Source organism: Coptis chinensis, chromosome 6, assembly GCF_015680905.1.
Source record: "Coptis chinensis isolate HL-2020 chromosome 6, ASM1568090v1, whole genome shotgun sequence".
Lineage (NCBI taxonomy): Eukaryota > Viridiplantae > Streptophyta > Magnoliopsida > Ranunculales > Ranunculaceae > Coptis > Coptis chinensis.
In genome coordinates this window covers 1,238,577-1,262,787 of record NC_141461.1, presented here as the reverse complement: position 1 = coordinate 1,262,787, position 24,211 = coordinate 1,238,577, and the positions used below count along the sequence as shown (strand labels likewise).

Sequence of the window (24,211 nt, the reverse complement as noted above, 5' to 3'; positions counted from 1 at the left end):
GGGAAGGATTTTGAATGGTTGGATACTTTGTTAGCTTGGTTAAGGAGCAACATTGAGTTGGCAGCGAGTTCAAGCTCTTCCACACTCACCTCTTCCTCGTCTTCAAAAAAAGATAAAAAAGTCAAAATTACACTTGAAATTGACGACGATGGTTTGTCGAAAGAATTCGAGTTTCATTGTAAAATTAGATGAGTGCGTGGTTGATTTCAAGTTATTTGTATTACTTGTTTTTTTGTGAACTTGTGGTGAATGTAATTATGCTGGTTAATTCATTTTGTGAACTTGTCTTTGGTTAATCCATTTTGCTTATCTTGGTAACAACTTGTGGTGAACTTGTGGTTATGACTCGATGTAACTATGACTCACGGTTATGAACTTGTGGTGAACTTGTGCTTATCTATCGTAACTATGACTCTGATTTATTTGCTACAGAATCTTGTGTTGATGTAACAATGAATAAATTTGATTGGTAGTTTGTTCTAATAACAATGAATAAGTTTGATTGGTAGTTTGTTCTAATAGTTTCTGTCAGAAAATAAAAACTAAATAAAAGTTGTCACAGTTCCTACAACTTAAATAGTTTTGCTGTCATAAACATAAAGATAAACAAGTTCCTACAAGCTGTCAGAGAACAAGTACAAGCTGTCAGAGTATTGGTATTTCACAGAAACATACAAAAAAAACCGCAAGTAGAATAGAAAAAAGACAATGAGAACACCGACTAAAAAAGCACAAGCTAACATAACATAACACAAGTCTGTACTAGTTTTACACTCCGACAACTTGCGCATTTTAGTTTGTCATTGCTCAAATCCCAAACGACATGGCCACACCGTTTGGGACTAAATCCAAACGGTATGATCACACCGTTCAAGAGGGAAAAAAACAGACCACCATTTTTATCAAGCTCAAATCCCAAACGGCATGGCCACACCGTTTGGGACCTAGTGAAAACGGTGTGGCCGCACCGTTCAAGAGAGAAAAAAAACAGATCCACGCTCAAATCCCAAACGAAATTTCATAAAAACAAAATTTTGCAAAGCAAAAAACACGAAATAAACAAAACATTACATCGAGAATTTCCTTATTTCTCTATTTCTCATTAATTTCTCTATTTTGAATTTCCTTATGCATTTTCTCGACTAGCCTTATTATACATTTACACTTGTGACTTGCTTAAATGGACAACAATTTGTTTGAGTTGTAGTTGCTACTATACTTTGTTCACAATGCCCTTGTTTCCACAATTTTGACATTTTTTGTTACTGTAGATGGACGACTCAATATTGATTGATGAAGTCGGAGAGAAGGAAGAATACGGTTCAGGTGAGCTAATGTTTCAATTTTATTTTCGATTTCTACCAACGAATTCAATACTGTATTATTGTACCGTGTTAGTTTATTTGTTTTATTTTTGACGTGGACACATTTATTTGCAGTACCAGAGTCTTTTGCGACACCTTCTGCGGCACCTTCTGTGGCATTTTCTTCCTCTGTTCAACCTCCAGAGTTTGAAGTGGAAGTGGAAATTGTGAAGCCACCATGTTTGGGAATGTGTTTTGAAACTCTTGAGGCAGCAAAACAATTCTATATAGCTTACGGAAAATCGTTTGGATTTAGTCCAGTAATTCGAAGCTCTGAAAAATCAGTTTCTCGTTCGGATGAAGTTAGTAGTTGTCAAATGACTTGCTCGCGATTTGGGGTTTATAGAGATCGAGGAGGCAAAAATAAGAATGTGGATGGAACTGAGAAAGAAGTGAGAAAAAGAAACACAAATACAGTTAAATGTGGGTGCCTTGCTTCAATGAGGGTGACAAAGCAAAATAGTGGAATCTGAAAGTGATGAAATTTAGTAGCGAGCACAATCACAACCTGGTTAGTCCGGCAAAAAGAATCGCGATGCCTGTTAATAGAAATATGCACGCTGCAGCTAAGGTGTTGATTGACTCATTTCGTGATGGTGGTGTACCCGTGAATAAAGTTGTTGATATACTTGACGGAGTACAAATTGGTTTTGATGATAGGGATTGTTTGGAACCATTTGGGCCCCTCAAAAGAATACAAGAAACCGGTGAGAGGTGATGCTACCGCGGTGCTTCATTTTTCAAGAAAAAAAAGTATAGAGGATCCTAATTTCTTTTATGCAATACGATGGATCATGAAGCAAGGGCCATTAATTTTTTCTCGGTAGATGGTCGGTCGCATTACCACGGTTTCAATATTTTGGTGACGTGGTTTTCTTTGATACCACATATCGGAAGAATGTATATGAAATGCCATTAAGCCCCATTTACCGAGTTAACCACCATATGCAATCAATCCAATTTGGTTGTGCACTACTTTTGGATGAAACGTAAGATTCTTTTCAGTGGGTTTTGAGACTTGGCTTGGAGCTATGGTGGGGCGTGCCCCATCTGCAATTATCACAGATCAAGATAGAGCTATGACTCTAGCTATTGGTATGCGGTATTCCCTAATACTTCGACCACATTCTTTATGGCATATTATGAAGAAGTTCCCTGAAAAACTTCCAAATTATTATTATCGGAAGTCAAAATTCAAAAAAGAATTCAAACACTGTATTCGACAAATATTTATTCCTGATGTGTTTGAAAGGAGGTGGGCAGAATTGATGTCTAGTTTTAAGTTGGAGGAGAATGAATGGCTTCAAGAGATGTACAAGATTCGACACAAATGGGCTCCAGTTTATCACTTGGATACTTTTATGCCGCAACATCGACTACCGGGCGTTCTGAAAGCATGAATTCTGTTTACAAGAACTTTTTCACATCTACGACAACTCTTAGAGAGTTTGTAGTGAAGAATGATAAGTGTTTGATGAGGATTGTTGAAAGAGAAAAAAAAGAGGATTATATTACTGAACACTCGAATCGGATTATAGGCAGTAATTCATTTCTCTTGAAGAGTGCAGCAAGTGTATACACAAGGAATGCTTATGATAGATTCAAGCAAGAATTCGAAAGTTAAAAACCGAGTATGTCCCGCATGATGATGAAAAAGGTAATGGACACGCAAATGAACCTACACTTATAAGTCGCGAAGTTACAGGTGTGGCGAAATGAATGGAAGGTGAAGTTCAACCCAAATGACAAAAGAAGGTAATTGTGAATGCAAAACTTTTTTGAATTTCTGGGATACCTTGTGGACACCTCATAAAGGTATTTCAGTCGTGATATTGAGATTCCCCGAGCTCTTTATTCTTAAGAGGTGGATGAAAGGGGCAAATAAGTATAGAGTGAGTATGACCGTGGACCGGTAAGTGGCCATGAGAACTCGAGGTAATCGAAATTACTCGACTTCAAATGGTTGCTAATCGGTTGGTTTATGAAGGCTGCGAAACCGATTCAAACTTTACCAATTAATGCTACAAAGACTGCAAGAACTGTCGGTGGAGCTCAAGAAACGAAGGAAGTTGACCACGGTGTTTTTGGTTGTTAATTCATGCACTATTGCTGATAGTTCAGCACCGCCACTTGACCTATCCCAAGTTTTACTTTTGAATCCTAACATCTCTCAAACAAAAGGAAGAAAAAAAGTCGTGAAGATTTATAAGAAAACTAAGGACAAGGTAGAATAAAGGGGTCTTGAACAAGCATGCGCAAAAGCCAAAGCAAAGACAGAGAGGAGATGTACATGTTGTAACAAAGTTGGTGTTAACCATGACAGACGAAATTGTCCTGAAAATCCAAACAAAAAGAAGGGCCCAAGTAAGTATAATATTGTTTCCTTAAGCTTAATTCGTAGTATCCTATCTTACACAATTGCCTTTAAAACTTAACGTTTTCCATTCTTTTTGATTTACAGTATTGGATGTAGAGTTAGAGGACAGAGACGACGACGATGAGGAGAACGAAGACGAGGGCACAAATGATAACATTTCCCTTTATCCAGTTTTATCCTGCTCGTATGGAACCTAGCAAGGAGCGGTGGTGGGGCTGTTTGAGGACACGAATATCTACGCCATTCATGTCACCAACTTTATTTGGTGGGGCTGTCAGAGTTCTGGAATTGTGAAGAAGTTTTAGTGATTTGAGTTTTATTTGGGTTTTAGTTATTTGGGTGAATTGTCAGAGTTTTAGTTATTTGGGTGAATTGTCAGAGTTTTAGTTATCATAGTTTTAGTAAACTATTTATTCATTTTGGAACCAATCAGAAGTTTAGTAAATTATATGAACTTGATTATATGTCAGAACTTGATTACCTTTCAGAAGTTTTACATGTCACAAGTTTGTGTAAATTATATGAACTTGAGTTTTAGTATAACAGTTGATTTAAACGTAATTATGCATGTAGTAATTATTGATGTGTACAATGATTGGACTGGACTGAGAGACAAAATTTGAGGCTAAAACGACCTGGCTAGGTAGTCTGTATTGCACACCAAACGGTGTGGCCACACCATTTGGACTAGGTCCCAAACGGTGTGGCCATGCCGTTTGGGATTTGAACTTGGATAAAATGGTGGTGTCTGTGTTTTTTGCCTCTTGAACGGTGTGACCACACCGTTTGGACTTACTCCACCGTTTGGGATTTGAAGTGGGTAAAAAATGGTGTTGTCTGGTTGTCCTTAGTCCCAAACGGTGTGGCCACACCGTTTGGCCTTAGTACAAAACGATGTGGCCACACCGTTTGTCCTTAGTACCAAACGGTGTGGCCACACCGTTTGTCCTTAGTCCCAAACGGTGTGGCCACACCGTTTGGGATTTGAACTGGGTTAAAAATGGTGTTGTCTGTTTGTCCTTAGTCCCAAACGGTGTGGCCACACCGTTTGGCCTTAGTACAAAACGATGTGGCCACACCGTTTGTCCTTAGTCCCAAACGGTGTGGCCACACCGTTTGTCCTTAGTCCCAACGCGGTGTGGCCACACCGTTTGGGATTTGAACTGGGTTAAAAAATGGTGTTGTCTGTTTGTCCTTAGTCCCAAACGGTGTGGCCACACCGTTTGGCCTTAGTACAAAACGATGTGGCCACACCGTTTGTCCTTAGTACCAAACGGTGTGGCCACACCGTTTGTCCTTAGTCCCAAACGGTGTGGCCACACCGTTTGGGATTTGAACTGGGTTAAAAAATGGTGTTGTCTGGTTGTCCTTAGTCCCAAACGGTGTGGCCGGCCTTAGTACAAAACGATGTGGCTACACCGTTTATCCTTAGTCCCAAACGGTGTGGCCACACCGTTTGTCCTTAGTCCCAAACGGTGTGGCCACACCGTTTGGCCTTAGTCCCAAACAGACTGAGTAAAAAATGGTGTTGTCTGTTTTGATGATTCGGTGTTTGAAAGAGGGAATGAAGAAATAGTTTGAAAGAGGTAAAAAACTGTTTTGATGATTCAGCTGTGTTCCTCAACGATAGTTTAAGTTAATTGATGAAAATACTTCATCACTGCTTTGTGTAGTTGATCTTTTATGCTTCACAATACCTATAGCGAAGCGTAACTACAGTTTACAATGAGACAAGTCAAAACAGAGAAAAGCATATTGCTTGTATGGACCTGCTTAATCGTGTAAAAGATCGAGAAAAGACGATTGACTTCCAAGTTTGAACAAAGATTATTCTAAACAAACAGAAAAACAAAAGGCGCAAACTCATATTCTTAATAGTTCAAAGTTCAAACCGCACACAAGTTAATTCCAAGCCTTAAAAGCACATAAACAACATTCCTAAACAAACGAATCGAACAAAGACACGTAAGATCTAAGCACATATCACTCATGAACCATAATATTCTAAGATCTAAGCAATCTTCACTTCAATAGTCTTGGGCTTCTTTGGCTGAGGTGGTGGAACCTTCTCAACAATCACATTAAGCACACCATCTCGACAAACAAAGAGAAATCTTCTCCAGATCCGCATTATCCGGCAATGCAAACTTCCTCATAAACTTCCCAATCCTCCTTTCCATCCTCGATACTTAGCCCCTTGTTTCTCTTCTTCCCTCTTTCGCCACCGGTGACCACAAGCACATTGTCTTCCTCCAACCAACCTTGATATCACCAGATTTCAGTCCCGGCATGTCGATAACAAACACGTAGTAATTCGGGTACTCTTTAATGTCTGGCCGGTGTTGTTGCTGCCATTGCCTTTTGCATCTCGAGCGTAAAGTGCGTGTTGGTGCATTGATGACTTCTCGATTCATCGACATGTCAAGAAGAGCAAACAAGCTTCTATTAACAGCCTATAAGATAAGTTCAGAATGATCAAGGCAAATTGGACAAATTTCCATCCCGATGAAGTGTGTGTCTAATATTTGTAAAGTTAAGTATCCTTTCATCAAATAAATTTAGTAGGGTTAAGTATCTTGAAATTCACCAAGAAAATTGAGTTGAATTGCCATTAGTATAACAGTTTGAAAGAGACAAACTTTTAGTTTCATGGGTCGATCAATGATTCCGGGGATACAATGACAACGTATATCAAGTTTACATGAGAAGGTGAATTATGTGGGTAATATTTGAAATTTTTAGTAGCATCCACTCTTTAATCAAAGAGTAATGGGAAAGAAGCAACTTCAATTCTCGAAGAAAATTGAGTAAACATGCCATTTGCATAACAGTTTAGAGTAGACAAACTAAGGCTTCGCCATGCGTGGCGGTGGGGCTTTTGTTGTCGCTTCGATGGGTAGAAGGTGAAATCCATCGGCTTGACCGATAGTCCGAGCAATTTACCTTTAGATAACTGGATACTTGTATTAGTGAATTGGGAATCATACTTTGTGTAAGTATCCTTAGGGACTTCCTAAACCCCATGTTAGGGACTATCCCGTGCTGGTGGATCATGAAGGTATATCTAAACTTGCCTTGTTGTCCTAATCATATACACTAGCACAATCCTTAAAGCTTTCCAGTTTCAAAGTCAACATGTGTGTGTGCTTTATTCCTGCAAAACTAACCTCTCCACTTGCTTCCTCATGTTCACCATTTCCATTTCCAACACTCATCCCAACACAAGATAAAAGGAGGTAAACTAAACCCTATGTTGAGTTTGGACTCAACATACCTAAATCCTATGCTAACCACTAAACCCTAAACTAACCAAACTCAACATACCTAGTATAAGATGCTCATTCACGATATCGTCCGCCAATGAACTTGCACCGGGTCAAATTGTATGCCTCCATGAACTCGTTCTGTGCATCGTCTGGAATCGCAGTCCCACCCAATTGCAGGCCTTGATTGAGCAAGCGAGAAATTTCATCGACGACGGGGTGCTGTCAAAATTAAAACGAAAAACTACATTTACATTTATACATTTACATTTATAAAATACCAAAACAAAACAAAACAAAAATTAACGTTGTAAGATATTAACTCACCAGATTATGATATGGAAGACTCGTAGGGAGTAGTGACTAAGATGATCAGGGTTTATCATTCTCATATGACTATTGTTTTCGTACCAACTCATGTATCTACTAACACACTCCCATGGATAAGACGGAATGGGTCCTCGTTGTTCAAGTTGAATCAAGTGATTCTGCCATTTACTCCAGTAGGAAGATGCAATATTAAATTTCACATCATACCCGCGTCCGGAAGTAGTTCGCGTCGAGGTCTTTGGTCTTGGGGGATCTGAGGGTACAAACTGCATATGACCCAACTGACGCACAACCCTCGAAACATTGTACTGCTCGACATTATCAAGAAAGCATATAAATCCCTCGAAAAATGCTATTTCATCCACCGGCCGTATAGCTCGGACTTGCACATAGGGATACCATTCAACCTGTCAAATAGCATATGATCGAGGAAATTAATCATTAACCACATACTAATAATATCAATTAATAAATAAAACTATTTACATACAAAAATGCTTACATCGGTACAAGTCATATTATCAATGGTGGCTCGGGTATGCTTCAATGCGGTATTGTTGCTAGCATAAAAGATCGAAAGTAATGGCGAAAGTACCCTCACGAGCACGCACATGCTCAACTGATAGTCCTCATTTGGGTATGGCCTGAACACCGGAAGTACTCATAAATCCATGCCTACATTAATATAGACACCGAAGTTAATATTGTAATAGATAGATAAAATTGACATTGAAAAGAAAAACAAAAACTAATACACGTAGGAGAGTGAAATAGCCTCGAAACACCCTTCACCTTGGCACTTGTGGCAGTCCCAAGACCCCCTGTACAAAGTAAGCCCGGTAAGGCCGCACCCCCCACGCCAGTAGTCTCGATCTCGGCAAAATTTCAAAGCGGTCTCGGATAACAAACGGAACTGCAGTTCGGGCGATGTCGGTGAAGGCGTACATCCAAAGAAAAATAACAGATAAGCTCTCAAAGAAACTGCACCTCTTTTTGGGTTGGCGCCTTCTTCACAACAACCCCATTTTCATCACGTAAATCTTCATCGGTTACCTTCCCAAAGAAATGCTTCATCAAGAAATCCATCCTAACTTTGGAAGTGAACTTATTGGATTTCATCTCCGCATCTATCTTATCCATGGGTATGCCAAGATCTTTGTGGAGGAGTCTTTTGTTCTGTTCCAAGGTCAAATCGGTGTCCCCGATCCACTGCTTTGCCTCGATCGAACTCCTAAGAGTTGGGAAACATCGTCCAACGTGATTGTCATCTCGCCCCCACGGCATATGAAACGTGTTGGTCTCGGATGCCACCTCTCCACAAACGCAGACCAACACGGGATCCCCGATGCCTGTATACACCTAAGACCGAGCACATAAGCCGGTTCTTTGAAGCTCCACGTGAAAAGTAGAACAGGTTTGAACACTCTCCGAGGATATCCCATTGTACCAACTTGTTTAGGTGCCCATGGCACTTCAACACCCTCGCTCCCGCCTAAAACAACAAAAACTTAGTATTAATGTATGCACAAGTTTCAGTAATACAAAATTTAAATACTAATAGACACTCAATGATAATATTATTACCCCTCCCCAAACATCGCGAGCCACGTGCCTTTGCATAGTCATACAACAGATGTGACACACAAGGGCCACCTCCATAAACACCTCTCTTGAACTCCAAGTCATTGTTAGACTTTCTCACAATATTCACTGGAGGTACAGGTACATGGACTTCCTCGTCATCCTCCTCCTCCTCCTCCTCCGTCCTCTTCCTCCTCCTCGGTCTCTTCTTACGCATCATCAACACCCTCTTCTTCACTATCAGCATGACTTAGAACTACACTCTTCCCACGATCCATATTTACGTCATCGCCATCTCCATCGTCATCGTCATCGTCATCGTCATCTACATCTACATCTACATCTAAATCTAAATCTACATCTACATCTACATCTACATCACTAAGAACTGTCCCCTTTCTTCTCTTTTGATTTCCTAACTCTACACCACTTACAACATTACTGGGATCATCCGCTTTCCGATCCCCTCTACGAACTGATGCCGAAGTGGTTGTTCTCCTTCCTCTCTTTTTCTCAGGCTCCTCATCGCGACCCGAACTACTACTCCCCCCACCTAACAACTTCTTAGCACCCGTGAAAACACTTTTTGCTGCATTCTTCACATTCAGATTCTTTGTTCGAGGCATTGCTACAAAATAAATAGGAGTTAAAAATAAGACATTCAACTAATTCAAATTGTTGCAATACCAACGTGAAAAACAAAGAAAGCGAAATAAAGCGTGCATGCCAATCTATATCTAAGTTCAAAACTCGACAGAGTTCACGAAACTCGAAAAGAGTTCAAAACTCTTACATAGTTCACCGAACTCGACAGAGTTCAAAACTCAACTCGAAAGAGTTCAAAACTCAACTCTAAAAGTTTCACCGAACTCGACAGAGTTCAAAACTCAACTTCGACAGAGTTCAAAACTCGATAGAGTTCACCGAACTCTTCTGAGTTCAAAACTCTTACATAGTTCACCAACTCGACAGAAGTTCAAAACTCGAAAAGAGTTCAAAACTCTTACATAGTTCACCGAACTCACGAAGAGTTCACCGAACTCTGACAGAGTTCAAAACTCTGAAAGAGTTCACAATTCTAACAGAGTTCAAAACTCGACAGAGTTCAAAACTCTGAACTCGAAAAAGAGTTCACGAACTCTCGACAGAGTTCAAAACTCGATAGAGTTCACCGAACTCTTACAGTTCAAAACTCGAAAGAGAGTTCACCGAACTCGACGAGTTCAACTCAACTCGAAAAGAGTTCACCGAACTCGACGAGTTCAAAACTCTCAACTCGACAGAGTTCAAAACTCTGAAAGAGTTCAAAACTCGATAGAGTTCACCGAACTCGGCAGAGTTCACCAACTCTGAAAGAGTTCAAAACTCAACACCGACGGTGAGATTGGTAGACTAAAGTTTTTCAAATGAGTTCGACAATCGCATCTTAATCAATGGGCCTTTGTATCTACCAACTTAGTTGTCCCTCGCTACTCAATTCAACAATATTAAATATGTTGCAAATTTTTCTCGTCCTAAAAAAAATAGAAATTGGATATTCGGATGATGAAAGAAAGGATGGTAGAAATAAAAAGAAATAACTAAGCTTAACGGTCAAAGTTCTAGGACAAAAGAAAAAACTGAATTAGAGTAGTGCTTCTAGGTTTATAACATTTTATCCGCTCACACTCGCCATACCAAATGTCCGATTCACGCACCTTACATCTATGAACCTCTAAAGAAAAAAAAAATTGAAGAAGAAATCGCGAAAAGAACAAACTCATTGAAAGAGTTCAAAACTCTGATAGAGTTCAAAACCAATTGGATTAATATTTAAAGTTTAATCATATCTGATGTATTACTAATGAGTAAGTAGAGGTTGTGGTTTCTAATCATATATGATGTAACTTTACCGGCTTTAAATAATATTAATCCAATTGGTGACATATTTATTGGATTGTATGAGTACAAGCTGGGTTGTCAGCTCAATTAATAGTTCCCTTTCATTCAACAATTTAGAGATCTAGATAATACTCACTAATGAGTAAGTAGAGGTTGTGGTTTCTAAATTTTTACACAACATCAGCAGACTAACTAAAGCTTGTCCTACAAAAGGAAGACTTCCATAATAATTCAGTGCAATACTTGCTCAATATACGGTCAAGTCAAAGCAGATGCATTTTTCATATCAGTATCAAAACATTTACTTGCAAGGTCAGAGCCAATGACCATCACATATAAGTTTTAACAACCAACATTTTATGTCTCTCGGTAGTAATTTCAGTGTCGGATTGACATCATAAAGTCCGATTCATCGCTGAACCAAAACCATCACATATAAGTTTTAACAACCAACATTTTATTGTCTCGGTAGTAATTTCAATTGTCGAGTTGACATCATAAAGTCCGATTCATCGAAACCAAAAACTTCATGTATCACATGAAAGATTGTGTTTAACATGAAAGTACACAAAAAAAATTATCAAAATTAGAAACAAATTATTAAAAGAAAAAATTCTTACTCGCTCGCTCCTCGTATGAAATCGGATCAAGTGCTTACTGGGGCCCTGCAATAGGTAAATTCAATTACGAAACTGTAAGAGTATAGTACTTGAGATCAACAAACTAAGTGTACAATAATAAGTTAGAACCACATGGCAACTCACGGAAGAGGAACTCTGGTCTTTGGGACCGGATCGGAGGTAGGTAGGTGGAGCAGCTGCTTGTGTAGTTGGGGTAGGCTGTTTAAAGTCATGAAGAATGCTCCATGAGATGACATAAGAAACATAAAGGTTAATCATCACTACACACTAGCTTATCTCATTGCAAGGAAAAGAATACATAATCATAATCAGTCACACATAAATTCGTGAAGAAGAAATTTGTGAACTTTGTCAGTCAAGAACCATTAATACCAAATAAGATTAATACGAATTTGTGAACTGTCAGTCAAGAACCATTAATACTTAATTTGTGGAGAATACACACAGTTTAATCATCACTACACATAAATACATAATCACCAAGAAACCATTAATACCAAATAAGATTAAGTTGAGAGAATAGTTATACCTAATTTCTTCTTCAAATGAATCTCTTTATAGATTTGTTTTAAGCTTTTCTCCTTTATAGATTTTGGAGAGAGATCGGTGAAATTGGAGGAGATTTTGTTTTTCACAACGATGAACTAATTGGAGAAGAAGGTAAACATTTCGTGTTTATGTCTGATTTCGTGTTTTTTGTTTTCAAAATTCGTGTTTTGGTATTAATGGTTCGTGTTTATGAGTGATTTCGTGTTTTTTTGGAGAAGAAGGTAAACATTTCAAAATTTTGGTTTCAAAATTTTTGTTTTCAAAATTCCGGAAATTTTGGTTTTTCTGGAATTTCGTTTTTCAAAATTTCTGGAATTTCTGTTGGCCGTAGGATCAGTTGGGTTGATGGGGAGATGAAAGGTGTGGATCGGCTGTGTCCACAATGTGGCTACAGTACCTGTGGCTGTATCCTAACCCATATATATATATATATATATATATATATATTTTTTTTTTTGAGGTTCTCCCAATCCAATTTGATGAGTGCTCAATACAGGACCATTCATTATTTATGTCAAAATAGGCATGTTCTTTATACATGAAGGAAATGATCGCCACAAACAACTCCTTCAGAATCTGGACTAGCAGAGATATACATTTGTTGGGAGATATGCATAGAATACGATTCTAGGACTATCATACACACCTAAGTTTTTATATGTGAATACTTGACAAAAACTGTTAAATGTACATATAAATCCAACGGCATCAATGGATAAAATCAGGTGCCGCCTTTGTCAACTGGTTTTTCTGCATTGGGGACGTTTGCAAACGTGTGAGACTCGCCTCCTTGCTTAAGCAACATCTCTTTCATTGCTCTGTAACCTTGAAGCTCATCTAATGCTTCAGATGTTGTCTTCAAGGTGAGGATTCCAGAAGATGTGATGCCACAATCAGAAGCAGTGCGCTGAACTACTTCAACCTCAGAATCTGACTTCTCCTTAGATTCTTGGATACTTCTGCTCATGATATCAGGGTTGGACACTTGAAGTACCTTTGGGCTAGAAAAATCTTGACCGAGTGGTGGCGCTGCCTTCAGCATGCGTACAAGGGAACCCACTGCAGCATCTTGAGATTTTTTAACAGGATATAATCGGCTAGGGTGAAGAGGCTCGCTTTGATTCCTTTTCCCCTCAAAAGATTCAGCTCTGGAATCATCAAATATAACGTTAGTCAGTTGGATATTTGCTCAGGATATCAAGGTTCGAACTAAAAGTTAAATCAATAATCACAATCAGATTCCACATATAAAAGACACACAACATATATAAGTATACAAATCTATTCAAGAATCAATATGACTCTAAACACTTTGAAAAGAGCAGTTTATGGGGATGTGGGCTTTGCAAGCTCACGTCCTACAACGAAGATAGAATTTGGCTCAAGCACAAAGATGGATCAAGTCACCTCGCTTACTGTGACTAAGTAACGAAGAAATTCTATAGTAGTATCATATATACTGATTTAATACATAGTCAGAGTAATATTCTTAGCAACCAAAGAGGGCTTTTGGGAAAATTATTCCCAGCTCAAAATCAATGGGCCGATGGTGGAAAGCCAACAGAGAAACGGCTAATTCCGAGCTCGCTTTATGAAGATTCCAAAACTATATGGTAAGCCGGTTCATTCCTTTTCAGTTTTCACAAATGGAACCCTTGGTAAGAGATAATTCAACTGAGGTTCACAAAGCCACTAACAACCTTAAAAGGGTAAGGCTCCAGAACAGAATCGTTTTGACTTCGAAGTGTTGTCAACTTGCGAGTGAAGATGGGAAACAGAGGTGGTGAAGGAATACAAAGACAATAAATTCTCAGATAAAGGATCCCTACGCAGAAAAGGGCCGTTGTCTCATTGACCGTTTCCCACCATCCTTCTTTTTGTGGTTGATTTTATGTTTCTATGTGTCTTGTGGGTACTTCAAAGGAAAAGGTTTGTCCTTAACCCTTATAATTACTTCATAATGTATTAACACAGTCTTATTAGGGTGAAAGAGTTTAGCAATATGGTGCCACATTTAATTTCTCTGCTGCAAGGTGGCAACATTCCAACCACTGTTACTTGTTAGCCCTTCCTTAGGCAGCCAATACTTGTAGTAAGTCTCAACTGGATAAAGTTTTAGGCGGTTAACAGAACAGCAAAGTCTCATACTCAGTAATGAGTCGGTCAGCAAAACCTATAACCTTTGGCACCAATGATAACTTTCAACAAGTTCATATTCTCTCATTACTCAACAAAGTACAAGAAAAGCTATCACACTAATCAAAGAACAATAATGGAAACTTTGATTTGGAGCACCTGACTCAAATTATTAGGAAGACCCGAAGACATAACAATGTGTTTAGAAAGTTATTAGAATATACTGATTAATAGTTATAAAATTGTACCTGATGCGTGGATCTATTATATCAATATCATCAACGGCAAATGGGCAGAACTCAGAATCGTCAAACTCATCCTGGAATGAATACCTACCAGAGCTCCTGGAAAATGAAATCCTGGGTGAACCGTGGGATGATAACTTTGGTCCAGAAAGATTTGCAACCTCATCTTTTGTGAAAGAGCTTATCTAAATAAGATAAAAGTATGCATCAAAAGAAGGATTAAACATCATTTCTATGAAAGAAATACAGACTAGCACTGTGGTACCTTCTGAATATCTCCAGGTTTCATTAGAGCTATAGCCTTATCAGTCTGAGAGGTAGAGTTAGGCTTTGTGCCTCTAGGAGAAGGAGATGGCGGTGGTACATATTTGCCAGGTAATGCTGAACTCTTGCCAAGATTGGCTATGGGTATGCTGACTGGAGCACTTTCAGTGCGTAAAAGAGCATTAGATAAATGATTGGCTGTGATATAAGTGGGTGGGGATGGGGAAGGAGATGGAGAGAACATAGGAGTTGGCCAGAATTCATCAAAACTTATATTCTTATTAGCCAAAGCTGCATCATAGGAGTATAAATTCTCAGGTGGATTGTGTGGCACCCTCCCAAGTTGGGGTTGATGGGAACTGAGTTTAGAAGGTATAGCATGGGAATCTGAGTACGTTGGTGATGGTGAGGGAGATATTGAAGGAACGGAGTTTCTGAAAACGTCATAACTCCAGCTATAACTCCTTGCAAACGGAAAAGAAGAAGGTGACTCCTGTGACTCCAATCCAATCCGTGGCAGAGAAGGGAACCTCTTCAAGGGATTAGTTGTCGGACTCCCAACATAATCCGGTATAAACCGTGGGGACATAGGTGTCGATGGTTCCGAGTTCACATCTGACAATGTCGGGCAATACAAGACAGACAGGAATATCCTACCACAAGAAGTTTCAACAGGTGTAAATCCAAAATGATGCATCTCCTTCTCCTCTCTATGAGTAAAAGGCTCAACAAAAGAAGACACCCTATGAGCAAGACTGAAATTATGAATCTGAGCAGACGAAATCAGGTCTCTATACAGTTTATAAGCAGGTAATATCCTAACAATCATATACAAAGACCTTAACAATATAATCGACTTCTTATACAAAGAATGAGAACTATTACCACCACTCCTCTTATTCCCATGTCCAGAATCCTTACCACTCTTCCGCTTTCATACTGCACAATCCACCTCTCTATAATCCTCTCACTCTTCGTTTCATTCATAAACCCTTCCCTCCTCGAATTCCAACTACTAGGAAACAACCTCTCTTGCCCACTAGGTTCAAAACCAACAGGATCAATATCCACTGGCCTCTTCACCAATACAACATCGACAACCATAGGTTCCAAATTACTCTGTCTCCAAAGGTCAAGATTCTCTAACGCCGCCGGGCATTCTTTAAGTGCTAAATTAAACCATTTATCTCTAGGCCTAACACTAGAAGACGACGACGACGACGAAGTCGGAGATGGAGACGACAGTAAAATCTGCTCTCCACTGTAATTACGTGACGATACACAAGGCGGTGATCTTGATTCAAGTATAATGTGTAGACTTTTAGCAAAAAACTCAGTTATTATTTGCTCAGTTTTCGGTGGTTCAGAAGAACCATGATATGATGATGCCATCTATTTATTTATATTTTTTTAATCCATTAATATCCATTAACTCAATTCAGGTAAAGATCAAAACTTGTAAAAATAGGATAACACTCAAAAACCTCAAAAACCCTTAAAAGAGATGAAGTAAAGCAATCAAACAAAAACATTAATATTTCAGTATATAGAAGTTAAAGAGAGAAATTACGAACGTGTCCTTGGAGTTTTAGCGTCTCCGAGATTCTATGCGAGGAAGTGAAAGAGAAACAAGTTTGAAAAGGAGACGAGAGAAATAATTTGACAGAGATTAAAAGTTTTTTTGAGTTTGAGTTTGAGTTTGAGAGAGATTAAACTGACCCCACCCGCCAAAAGTTGCCACCTAGGCTCCTTGTGGGCTCTGCTTAACTAATAAGTGGGCTCTCATTTCTTATCCAATTTCTTTATGGTATTTGTTTACTGACGGACTATATTGTGATGGGCAAACCCAAAAAAAAAAAAAATTATTACAAGTGTGTCATTGGTTCTAAAGAGTCTAAAAACAAAATAATTATTACAAGTGTGTTATTGGTGCCAAAAAATGAATTGAAAACCTCGAAACTTAAACGAATCCGATTTGGAGTGGATTCGTTTGAAGTAACCAAACGGCGGTTTGGTTCTGTTTTGTCTGGACTAAGTCAAAACGATGTGATAATGTGCGTTTAAGATTTGAACTTAAAAAAAACTTACTGGGTGGCCATTATATCGTTGTTTGGGTTTTAAAACGAAGCGATTATGCACACACCCAAAAAAAAATAACTTTATATTTTTTCAAAGTTCAAATTCCAAACAGTGTGCATATATTGTTGGAGACTTAGTCCAAACGGTGTGGCCATATCATTGAGGATTTTTCTAAGTCCAAATTCCAAACGACATGGCCACATCGTTTTGGACTCAGTCCAGACAGTGTGACCAGACTGTTTGGTGTGCACAACGAACGATTATATCAAAAATATTGTTAATATATCGGTCAAAGTCAACAATATTTGGTCAAAGTCAATAATTTATATCGTATATATCGGTCGATATATATCGTTATATCGAAAATTGCAATATATATATATAAAAAAAAAAAGATTCAATATTCGGTTGAGATATATTGAATATATCTATATCGGTGTACCAAAATAAACAATATGTATCAGCAATATATCGGATATATCAGTGATATTTTGAGCCTTGAGTTTTTTTACTCTGCTGATATATTGGGCTGAAAATTGGATTTCACATTTTCACATGACGACATATTTGATCTGTGGTCCTTTGTGTCGTTCAAAATATCAATTTGATTCCAGATAAGGTCCATATGTGACTATGTGTCCAAGTCCTGTTCAATGAAATGAGAGACAGGATTTCAGGTCGTCATGAACTCCTTGAATTAAGGTAGAATGAAATTAATATACAAAAGGATGAAGTTTGAACTGGTTTTGAATCCAATCTGAACTTATTCACGCTTCCTAAAATGAACCTATGTTAATAAGATGTTGTCAATACTCGATATGACACTATGCATTTGGGTCTTGGATGTAAATGGATCCAATAAGCAATAGCAGCTCCGAGATTGTTTTTGCAAACGACATTGCTAGGAGCCCTAGGACGCCTAGAAGTACAACTTTGGTACCTGGTCCCATTGGACAAAAATATGCTATAGTCTAAGAGCAAATTCGAATGGAACGGAAACAAATTCAAATTCAAGTATTCGTTTGGTAAACCAAGGAAAAGAAAGAAAAACCTAGGAATGGAATTAACTATGTTTGTTATGCAACCGAAAAACGACTAAAAAGGGTATCGAACTTTATAAGTTTTGACAATATGGGAACTAAACTTTTTTTTGGGTCAATTTGAAGACCAAACTTTTTAATTTTTACAATATGGAGACATGTGTAACATGACATTTAAATTTCTCACACGGTGTTTTACAATTTGAATTAATTTTTATGGTCATGAGGTTGTAGCATGGATATACTTTGATAAGAAAGTGTATAACAATGTATATAACTTGTGAATTATGAAACACTATTGTGAGAAATTTAGACTACATGTGTAACTAGTACCCACACTGTAAAAATTAAAATGTTTGGTCCCCAATTTGACCGGAAAAAAAATTTAGTCTCCATATTGTCAAAACTTGTAAAGTTAGATACCCTTTTTAATTGTTTTTCGTTATGCAACAACTAAATAAAATAAATGAAAATAATTTTCAAGTCTTTTCTCTTTCCTATTTCTTTTCCCATTTCATGTTTGTTATTCAAAAACTAAATAATTTCTTTTCCCATTCCTTTTCCTTTCGTCTCAAAATCCCTGGGTTGAACCTCTAAATCAAAAAAGCCTTTCTTTTCCTTAGTTTTGGTTCTATAGGGAAAGACCCTTCTCCTTTCCATGACAAATAAATACACAAACTTATTAAAAAGGTGGACCGCTCTATATTTTTCCTTTCCTTTCCATAATTTGTTGCTAAAACAAATGCAGCCTAATTGTCTAGATAATACAACTTCGTTATCAAGGCTAGGTAAGCTATACTAATAATCTTTTCGCGTTTTCCACTTTTCCCGCCTTGCTAATATCTGTTCCAAAACACTTGCTCTAACCATCACCATACACCTATAAGATTCTTTTGTTGTTACACTCAAATAATGTGCCAAAAGACTACTATCTCATAATTCTCCACCACCACACAAAATGAACCAAAAACAAAAGTAAGGATTGGAAGAAAGAGAATTTAGGATGAAATATTCTTTTTTTCCCTATTGAAATAGTTTGTAACCCTTCTCTATTATTATGTTGATCCATGGAGACATTATCATCTGTGAAGGAAACAGATGAGGTTGGATACATTTCATGTTGGAGTCGTTTCAAGCTTAAATTTCCATGGAGTAGCAGTAGTAGTACCAGTAGTAACTATTATAGTAGACAGAGAAGTATTCTTGATTTCAACTTCACAAAGGCTTCTTGTACCAAGCAAAGAAAACCAAAGGGCGGTTTTCAGTATGATCCTATAAGTTATGCTCAAAACTTTGATGAAGGATCTTGGGACGGAGATAGTGAAGATTCCTATCGCGGGTTTTCATCGAAGTCTGCTGCACCTGTGCCAAAACAAGTTCTTCATCATTGAGAAGTGGTTGTCGCTTTTGTGTTCTGAATCAGGTAGTGGTCTTGTGTTGTAACCATTGCTATATATAGAGGAGAGATATGTTACTCCACAATGTTGATTCTGTGATTCAATTATGGAAAACAGCATAATACATTTATTTACACATATTTGTCTCCAGGGATAATACTACATGATTGAATACTACTCTAATTAATTAGTAGCCACTGATCCTTGTACAGCCGCAAAAGGTTGTATATATGTAGTTTGATTAGAAGGGAACCAATTTGACTAGAAAAAGAAAAGTATTTGGGAATAGCTAGAGTTGTACTTTCTGCTCGAGTTATGATAGTTTTATAAGTCATAACTCAATGATTTAGAGAAGTACACTATTGAAATCTTATACATATAACACTCTTATACAAATAACCCCCCTGTTTATTGGATTTAAACCTTTCATTAAGTATATTTAAAACAGTGACTAATTTCAAGTCTCAAATTAATTAAAAATGTAGAGAAAAAGGGTGACTTCTGCTTTTCACTTCAAGTCTCAAATTAATTGAAAAAAAGCAAAAAGCACACCGTGAGTTCAGCAAGATTTAACGCGATGGCGCAAAGTAATTTGCATACCCATTAAAAATCAAAATTTGGTTTTGGTATAAAAACAAAATCTAATACTTTGAAAACCTAACTTTTCCAAAAATAAAGAAAGTCGTGAATGTCGTTGAAATTCTCAAGAGTTGAGTTTCATTCTTTGTGCAGCAATTGATACTGTAGCCTAAAAAAGAAAGCTTGGATCGGTTATGCTATCCTGGATATTGGTTCTCTTTTGCATTAATATTTACTTTATACCTTAAATTGTTAATGAGAAGCGTTGGGATATTTCAAAGACTAGTGTAGGATTGATCCGTTTGTTGTGGTAATAATGATAAACAACAATTGGTATCAATTCAAGGTATACGATCCAGATTTCGACCAACGTCTAACAAGTGTACAACTAAAGAACAATTAAATTCTCGATAAAAATTTATTTTTTAGGAAATAAAATTTTTCAAAAGTGAAAATAATTTTTAAAAGATAGTGCAAGAAGTAAAAAGTCCCAAGATGTCAAATGCTAAAAAGAGAAAAGTTTGATAAAGAAGCAAAAGAAAGATGGTGAGGGAATCGACGAGATTTCCACAAGCAAGTGGAAGGGGTAGTTCAAGAAGCCTTTAAAATATGCAGTTACAATTGACTTGAAAAGTACATTATCTATGTGATTGCCATCCTAAGAGTTCAAGATGAGCGGTAAGTTTGAGAATGATGTTAGTGAAGCAAGTCTTGCTTAGTTCTGATGGGATGATCCAACACACAAGTGATAGCCGATCGATGGAATTCGAACACACCACATGTGTCCAAATAGGAAGTGGTTTGCTACCTATGAGAACTTGAGTTGAGGTTCCGGTTTGAACAAGTTCTTGTAAGGCGGTTGGGATTGGAATTATCTAAATGTAGTCACCTTTAACCGATGTGAGACATGTTCCAAGAACTCTTGGTAATTCCAAAGGCCACAATTTTGTAGAAATGGTGGAGAGTCCTAAAGATGGTTCTTTAGTCATTATGACCTTTCAAAGTCATGGAAACTTGTATACTTTGTTGGGTTTACACAAAGAAGACAAATGAAGATGATTCCGATGCATAAAATTGTGGCATATGATTGGGCATATGATGAGCCAAAATGCAGGATGGGATTGTGGTAGATTAAAGAATATGCACCTTGGGCATGTGCCCAGCCCAAAACTTGATTGAGTGATTATATAGTAGTGTGGTGCCCTGACATGAAAGAGAAATTCGCAAGCAAAGCTACAAAATCCTAGATTATGTCATGAGTTTGGGGACCTTCTAGAGTGGCTTCCCTTGGTTCTTTCATCATTATACACGCAAATTTAACTTTTCAAAGATGAAATTTTCACATTTAAGAGAACTATTCAACAAGAAGAAGAGTTGAACAACTCTTTAGTCAAAGCCAAAAGAAGTGTGAAAATATTATGAAAAGGGGCATGATAAGCTGAAGATTAAGGGGTTTCACGCAAAATATTGAAGATGATGTGCACTAGGCATCTTGAGATGCAATTCAAGATTGGTCGATGGATATGCATGGTGGAGGCTCGTGACAAGTTTTTTGACTAAAACTCCCAAATTTTTTTCTCTATTGGTTGGACCTCAAATGGTGGATAAAGTTGTGATTGATGTTTGAAATTGAATAATGACGTGTCCTGAGCATGACATCTTGTGGATGCTCTATGAAAATCACACAATTATGCTATATGGATATGTCATCAACTGGCCTTGATACCCTTCAAAACTGAGTGGCAATTCAAGTGGAAAATGTCAACAAGTAACAAAAAAAAGGGTCGCATGAAAATTTTCGAAAAGTGGGTAGGAAATGGATTTAAATTGTGGGTATGTAAAAGTGAGGAAAAAAGAGAAAGAAACCAAACCAAAGTAGAATGAACTAGGAAATTTGGTTTTGATAAAAACAAAAATTTTTGGAAAACCTTTTTTCCAAAAAAGAAAGAGATTGTAAAGTTTTGCCTATCTTCATTCTTTGGTTTTCCTTGTAATTATTTATTCTAGTAAAGTTTGGATCTCTATGGTTTGAGGCAAACTTCGTTCGAACGAATCAGATCTTTGGTTGTGGTTGGTTTCTTTTGCAAACCCAAATTTATTTAATCATGCTTGTTAAATTGTTAATGAAAGCGTTGGGATATTACTTGTTTGGGGAAAGTCTTGTCTGTCTAAATAGGATCGATCTTTGTGTTTGGATTGATCCGTTTGTTGTGGTAGTTTCCAGCATCTATATATAAACAACAAAAAGCAAAGCATTTGATTTCAACAAGATTCAAAGTAATTTGCATACCCATTAAAATAAACTAAAACTCCCAAATTCAAGATGAGACCTTGTGGATAAAGTCGTGAATGTCGTTGAAATTCAACAAGTTGTCCTGCAGCAGACAGCAAATTCAGCCTAAAGCTATCACTTTAGCTAAAACTAAAAATTATCTATGGATATGCTAACCTGCCTATGGGGGATATGTCATCAACTAGAAAAGGCTAGAATAATGATGAGTGGCAATTCAAGTACCAAAGTCTAACAAGTAACAACTAAAGATCGCATGAAAATTTCTCGAAAAGTATTTAGGAATTTTTTTTAGGAGAAGTGCAAGAGTATGTAAAACTGGAAAAAGTACAGAAGAGAAAGAAAACCAAAGTACCAAACACAACTAGGAATATTGATTAACAACTTTTGTAAAGGTGTGTTTTGGTTTTCCTTTACATACAATGGAAGAGAGGAGGATGGGTTTGGGTTTTGGAAAGACCGAGTTCGCTAATGAACGAGCTGCCTACGTATCTTCTCTTGATTTTGGGGGGAGAAGAATCAGGTCTAACGTAGTTCATGTAGGTAGTATTTGTAGTCAAAGGTATGAAGATCCCTCCTAGCCAATGGTTGAGATTAAGGATGAGTGTTAGATTGACTTTGAAGGCAAACCAGATGGGGATAAAAGTAGATGTGGTTAGTAGCTTTGCGGCATGGTTTGTGAAAGTACATCTTTGGTAATAATTGCATATGGATAAGATAAGTCCAGTGAATCGTCTGTTTGAATTTTAAATAGACTACCTACATGAATAAATGGAAGAGCTTTGAGAAACGACATGAGATTGAGTTTGACCATTTAGAGTTGGACCGTGTCTAATATTCATTAGATGTGAATATTACTCTCTCACAACCTTAAATTCTTTCTCAGAAACGCAGTTAGAGGACTTGATGTATGATGTACGTACAGGCGGTACAGTGATTCCATCCTAGTTCTGGTTTTGTTCTGATGATTATCTATGCCCCCAGTCCGAAAGTATGTTGGGATGCGTATGGTCAGCTGACTGAGATCCAACAATCTAATATATCTGTTTGTATAAAGCCGTTTCACTAATCTGCTTATCCTTTCACAGAGTACTTTAAGCCCATTCCTGATTGCAGAATCATGTGTGAATATTTCTTTTCGATGTGATTTTTCGACGAGACTGCTAGGTCCATTAGAGAATATTTCTCAGATTTCTTTGTATATTGTTATTGTTCTTTTTCTAGTTTTCTAAGTTACATTCATTTCAGTTCTGACCCAAACAATTTTGATATCAATCAACCATGACTACTTGGACACCTGTTCAAATGGAATAGCTGTGCAATGTCGTAGAATGTAGACACTAGAAAGTAGAAACTACATAAATTGTAACGCAAAACTGGCTTTCGATATCAAGTCCCAGGGAATGATCTATGCAACGAATTTTACATTTTGCAAACCATAAATCTCGAAGAAGATAGATATCAAAAGTTCCAAACAGAAAATCCACTGAGAAAATAGCACGTGCAGCATATTTTTTTTCTGGACCGGCCACATCAGACTGATCCACTTGGTGAAATCCAACACACTAAGATGAAGATATGAATCCTGGTGTTACAACTTTTTCAAAAATATATAAAAACAACAAGGATAAATATCTCTTAATCATGTTCTATCTCATGTATACTTAACATTTTTACTAATATCAATATAACAAAGACCGAATCCTCCACCTTAATTTTTTTTTTTGCTAAAGATATATAAATTTGGACAAGTTGATACATAAAGTATATATATATGATATCTAGTTTGTTGAGATTGCACTTTGCACTTTAAAGTAATTGTACTGTATAACAGTATAAGCTGTGGATAACTTCAAATCCAGCTTACTAACGTCTCATGATATAATTTGTACTTCAAGGTTAATTTTATGTTTGGAAAGATATTTCTGTACCTTGATTGACGTTGTTTATTTTTTATTTAATTTTTTTTATCAGTTGATTGACGTTGTTGCTATGGTGGGAAGCCCGACTTGCATGCAAGTAGGCCAAGTTGTACTGGGATGCAATCTAAAAATGACGAACGTATATGATTTAGAACGCGTAGGAGCATTACAGACACTTAAAATAATGGCGGGTGCTATATATATGTCTATATATACTGCTACACTTAGACTAAGATAACAATTAACATGAGGGTGCCCGAGGTATTGACAACG

General features: G+C 37.4%; 3 protein-coding genes across 3 annotated transcripts; 2 read left to right on the top strand and 1 right to left on the bottom strand.

The window, feature by feature from the left end:
- Positions 1-739: 739 nt before the first annotated feature.
- LOC147490538 (protein FAR1-RELATED SEQUENCE 5-like) lies at positions 740-1,837 on the top strand. The gene is made up of 2 exons (XM_086565381.1): positions 740-1,326; positions 1,440-1,837. Exons 1-2 carry the CDS (start codon positions 1,272-1,274, stop codon positions 1,835-1,837), a joined length of 453 nt encoding a protein of 150 aa, XP_086421507.1. The 5' UTR covers positions 740-1,271.
- Positions 1,838-1,899: 62 nt separating this feature from the next.
- LOC147490537 (protein FAR-RED IMPAIRED RESPONSE 1-like) lies at positions 1,900-2,764 on the top strand. The gene is made up of 2 exons (XM_086565380.1): positions 1,900-2,071; positions 2,370-2,764. Exons 1-2 carry the CDS (start codon positions 1,900-1,902, stop codon positions 2,762-2,764), a joined length of 567 nt encoding a protein of 188 aa, XP_086421506.1.
- A 9,697-nt stretch (positions 2,765-12,461) lies between these two features.
- LOC147490536 (autophagy-related protein 13b-like) lies at positions 12,462-16,313 on the bottom strand. Its single transcript, XM_086566393.1, is given in 4 exon segments — positions 12,462-13,134; positions 14,371-14,552; positions 14,633-15,564; positions 15,567-16,313. Coding segments are annotated over 4 exon segments (1,998 nt in total). The 5' UTR covers positions 16,024-16,313; the 3' UTR covers positions 12,462-12,707.
- Positions 16,314-24,211: the final 7,898 nt, after the last annotated feature.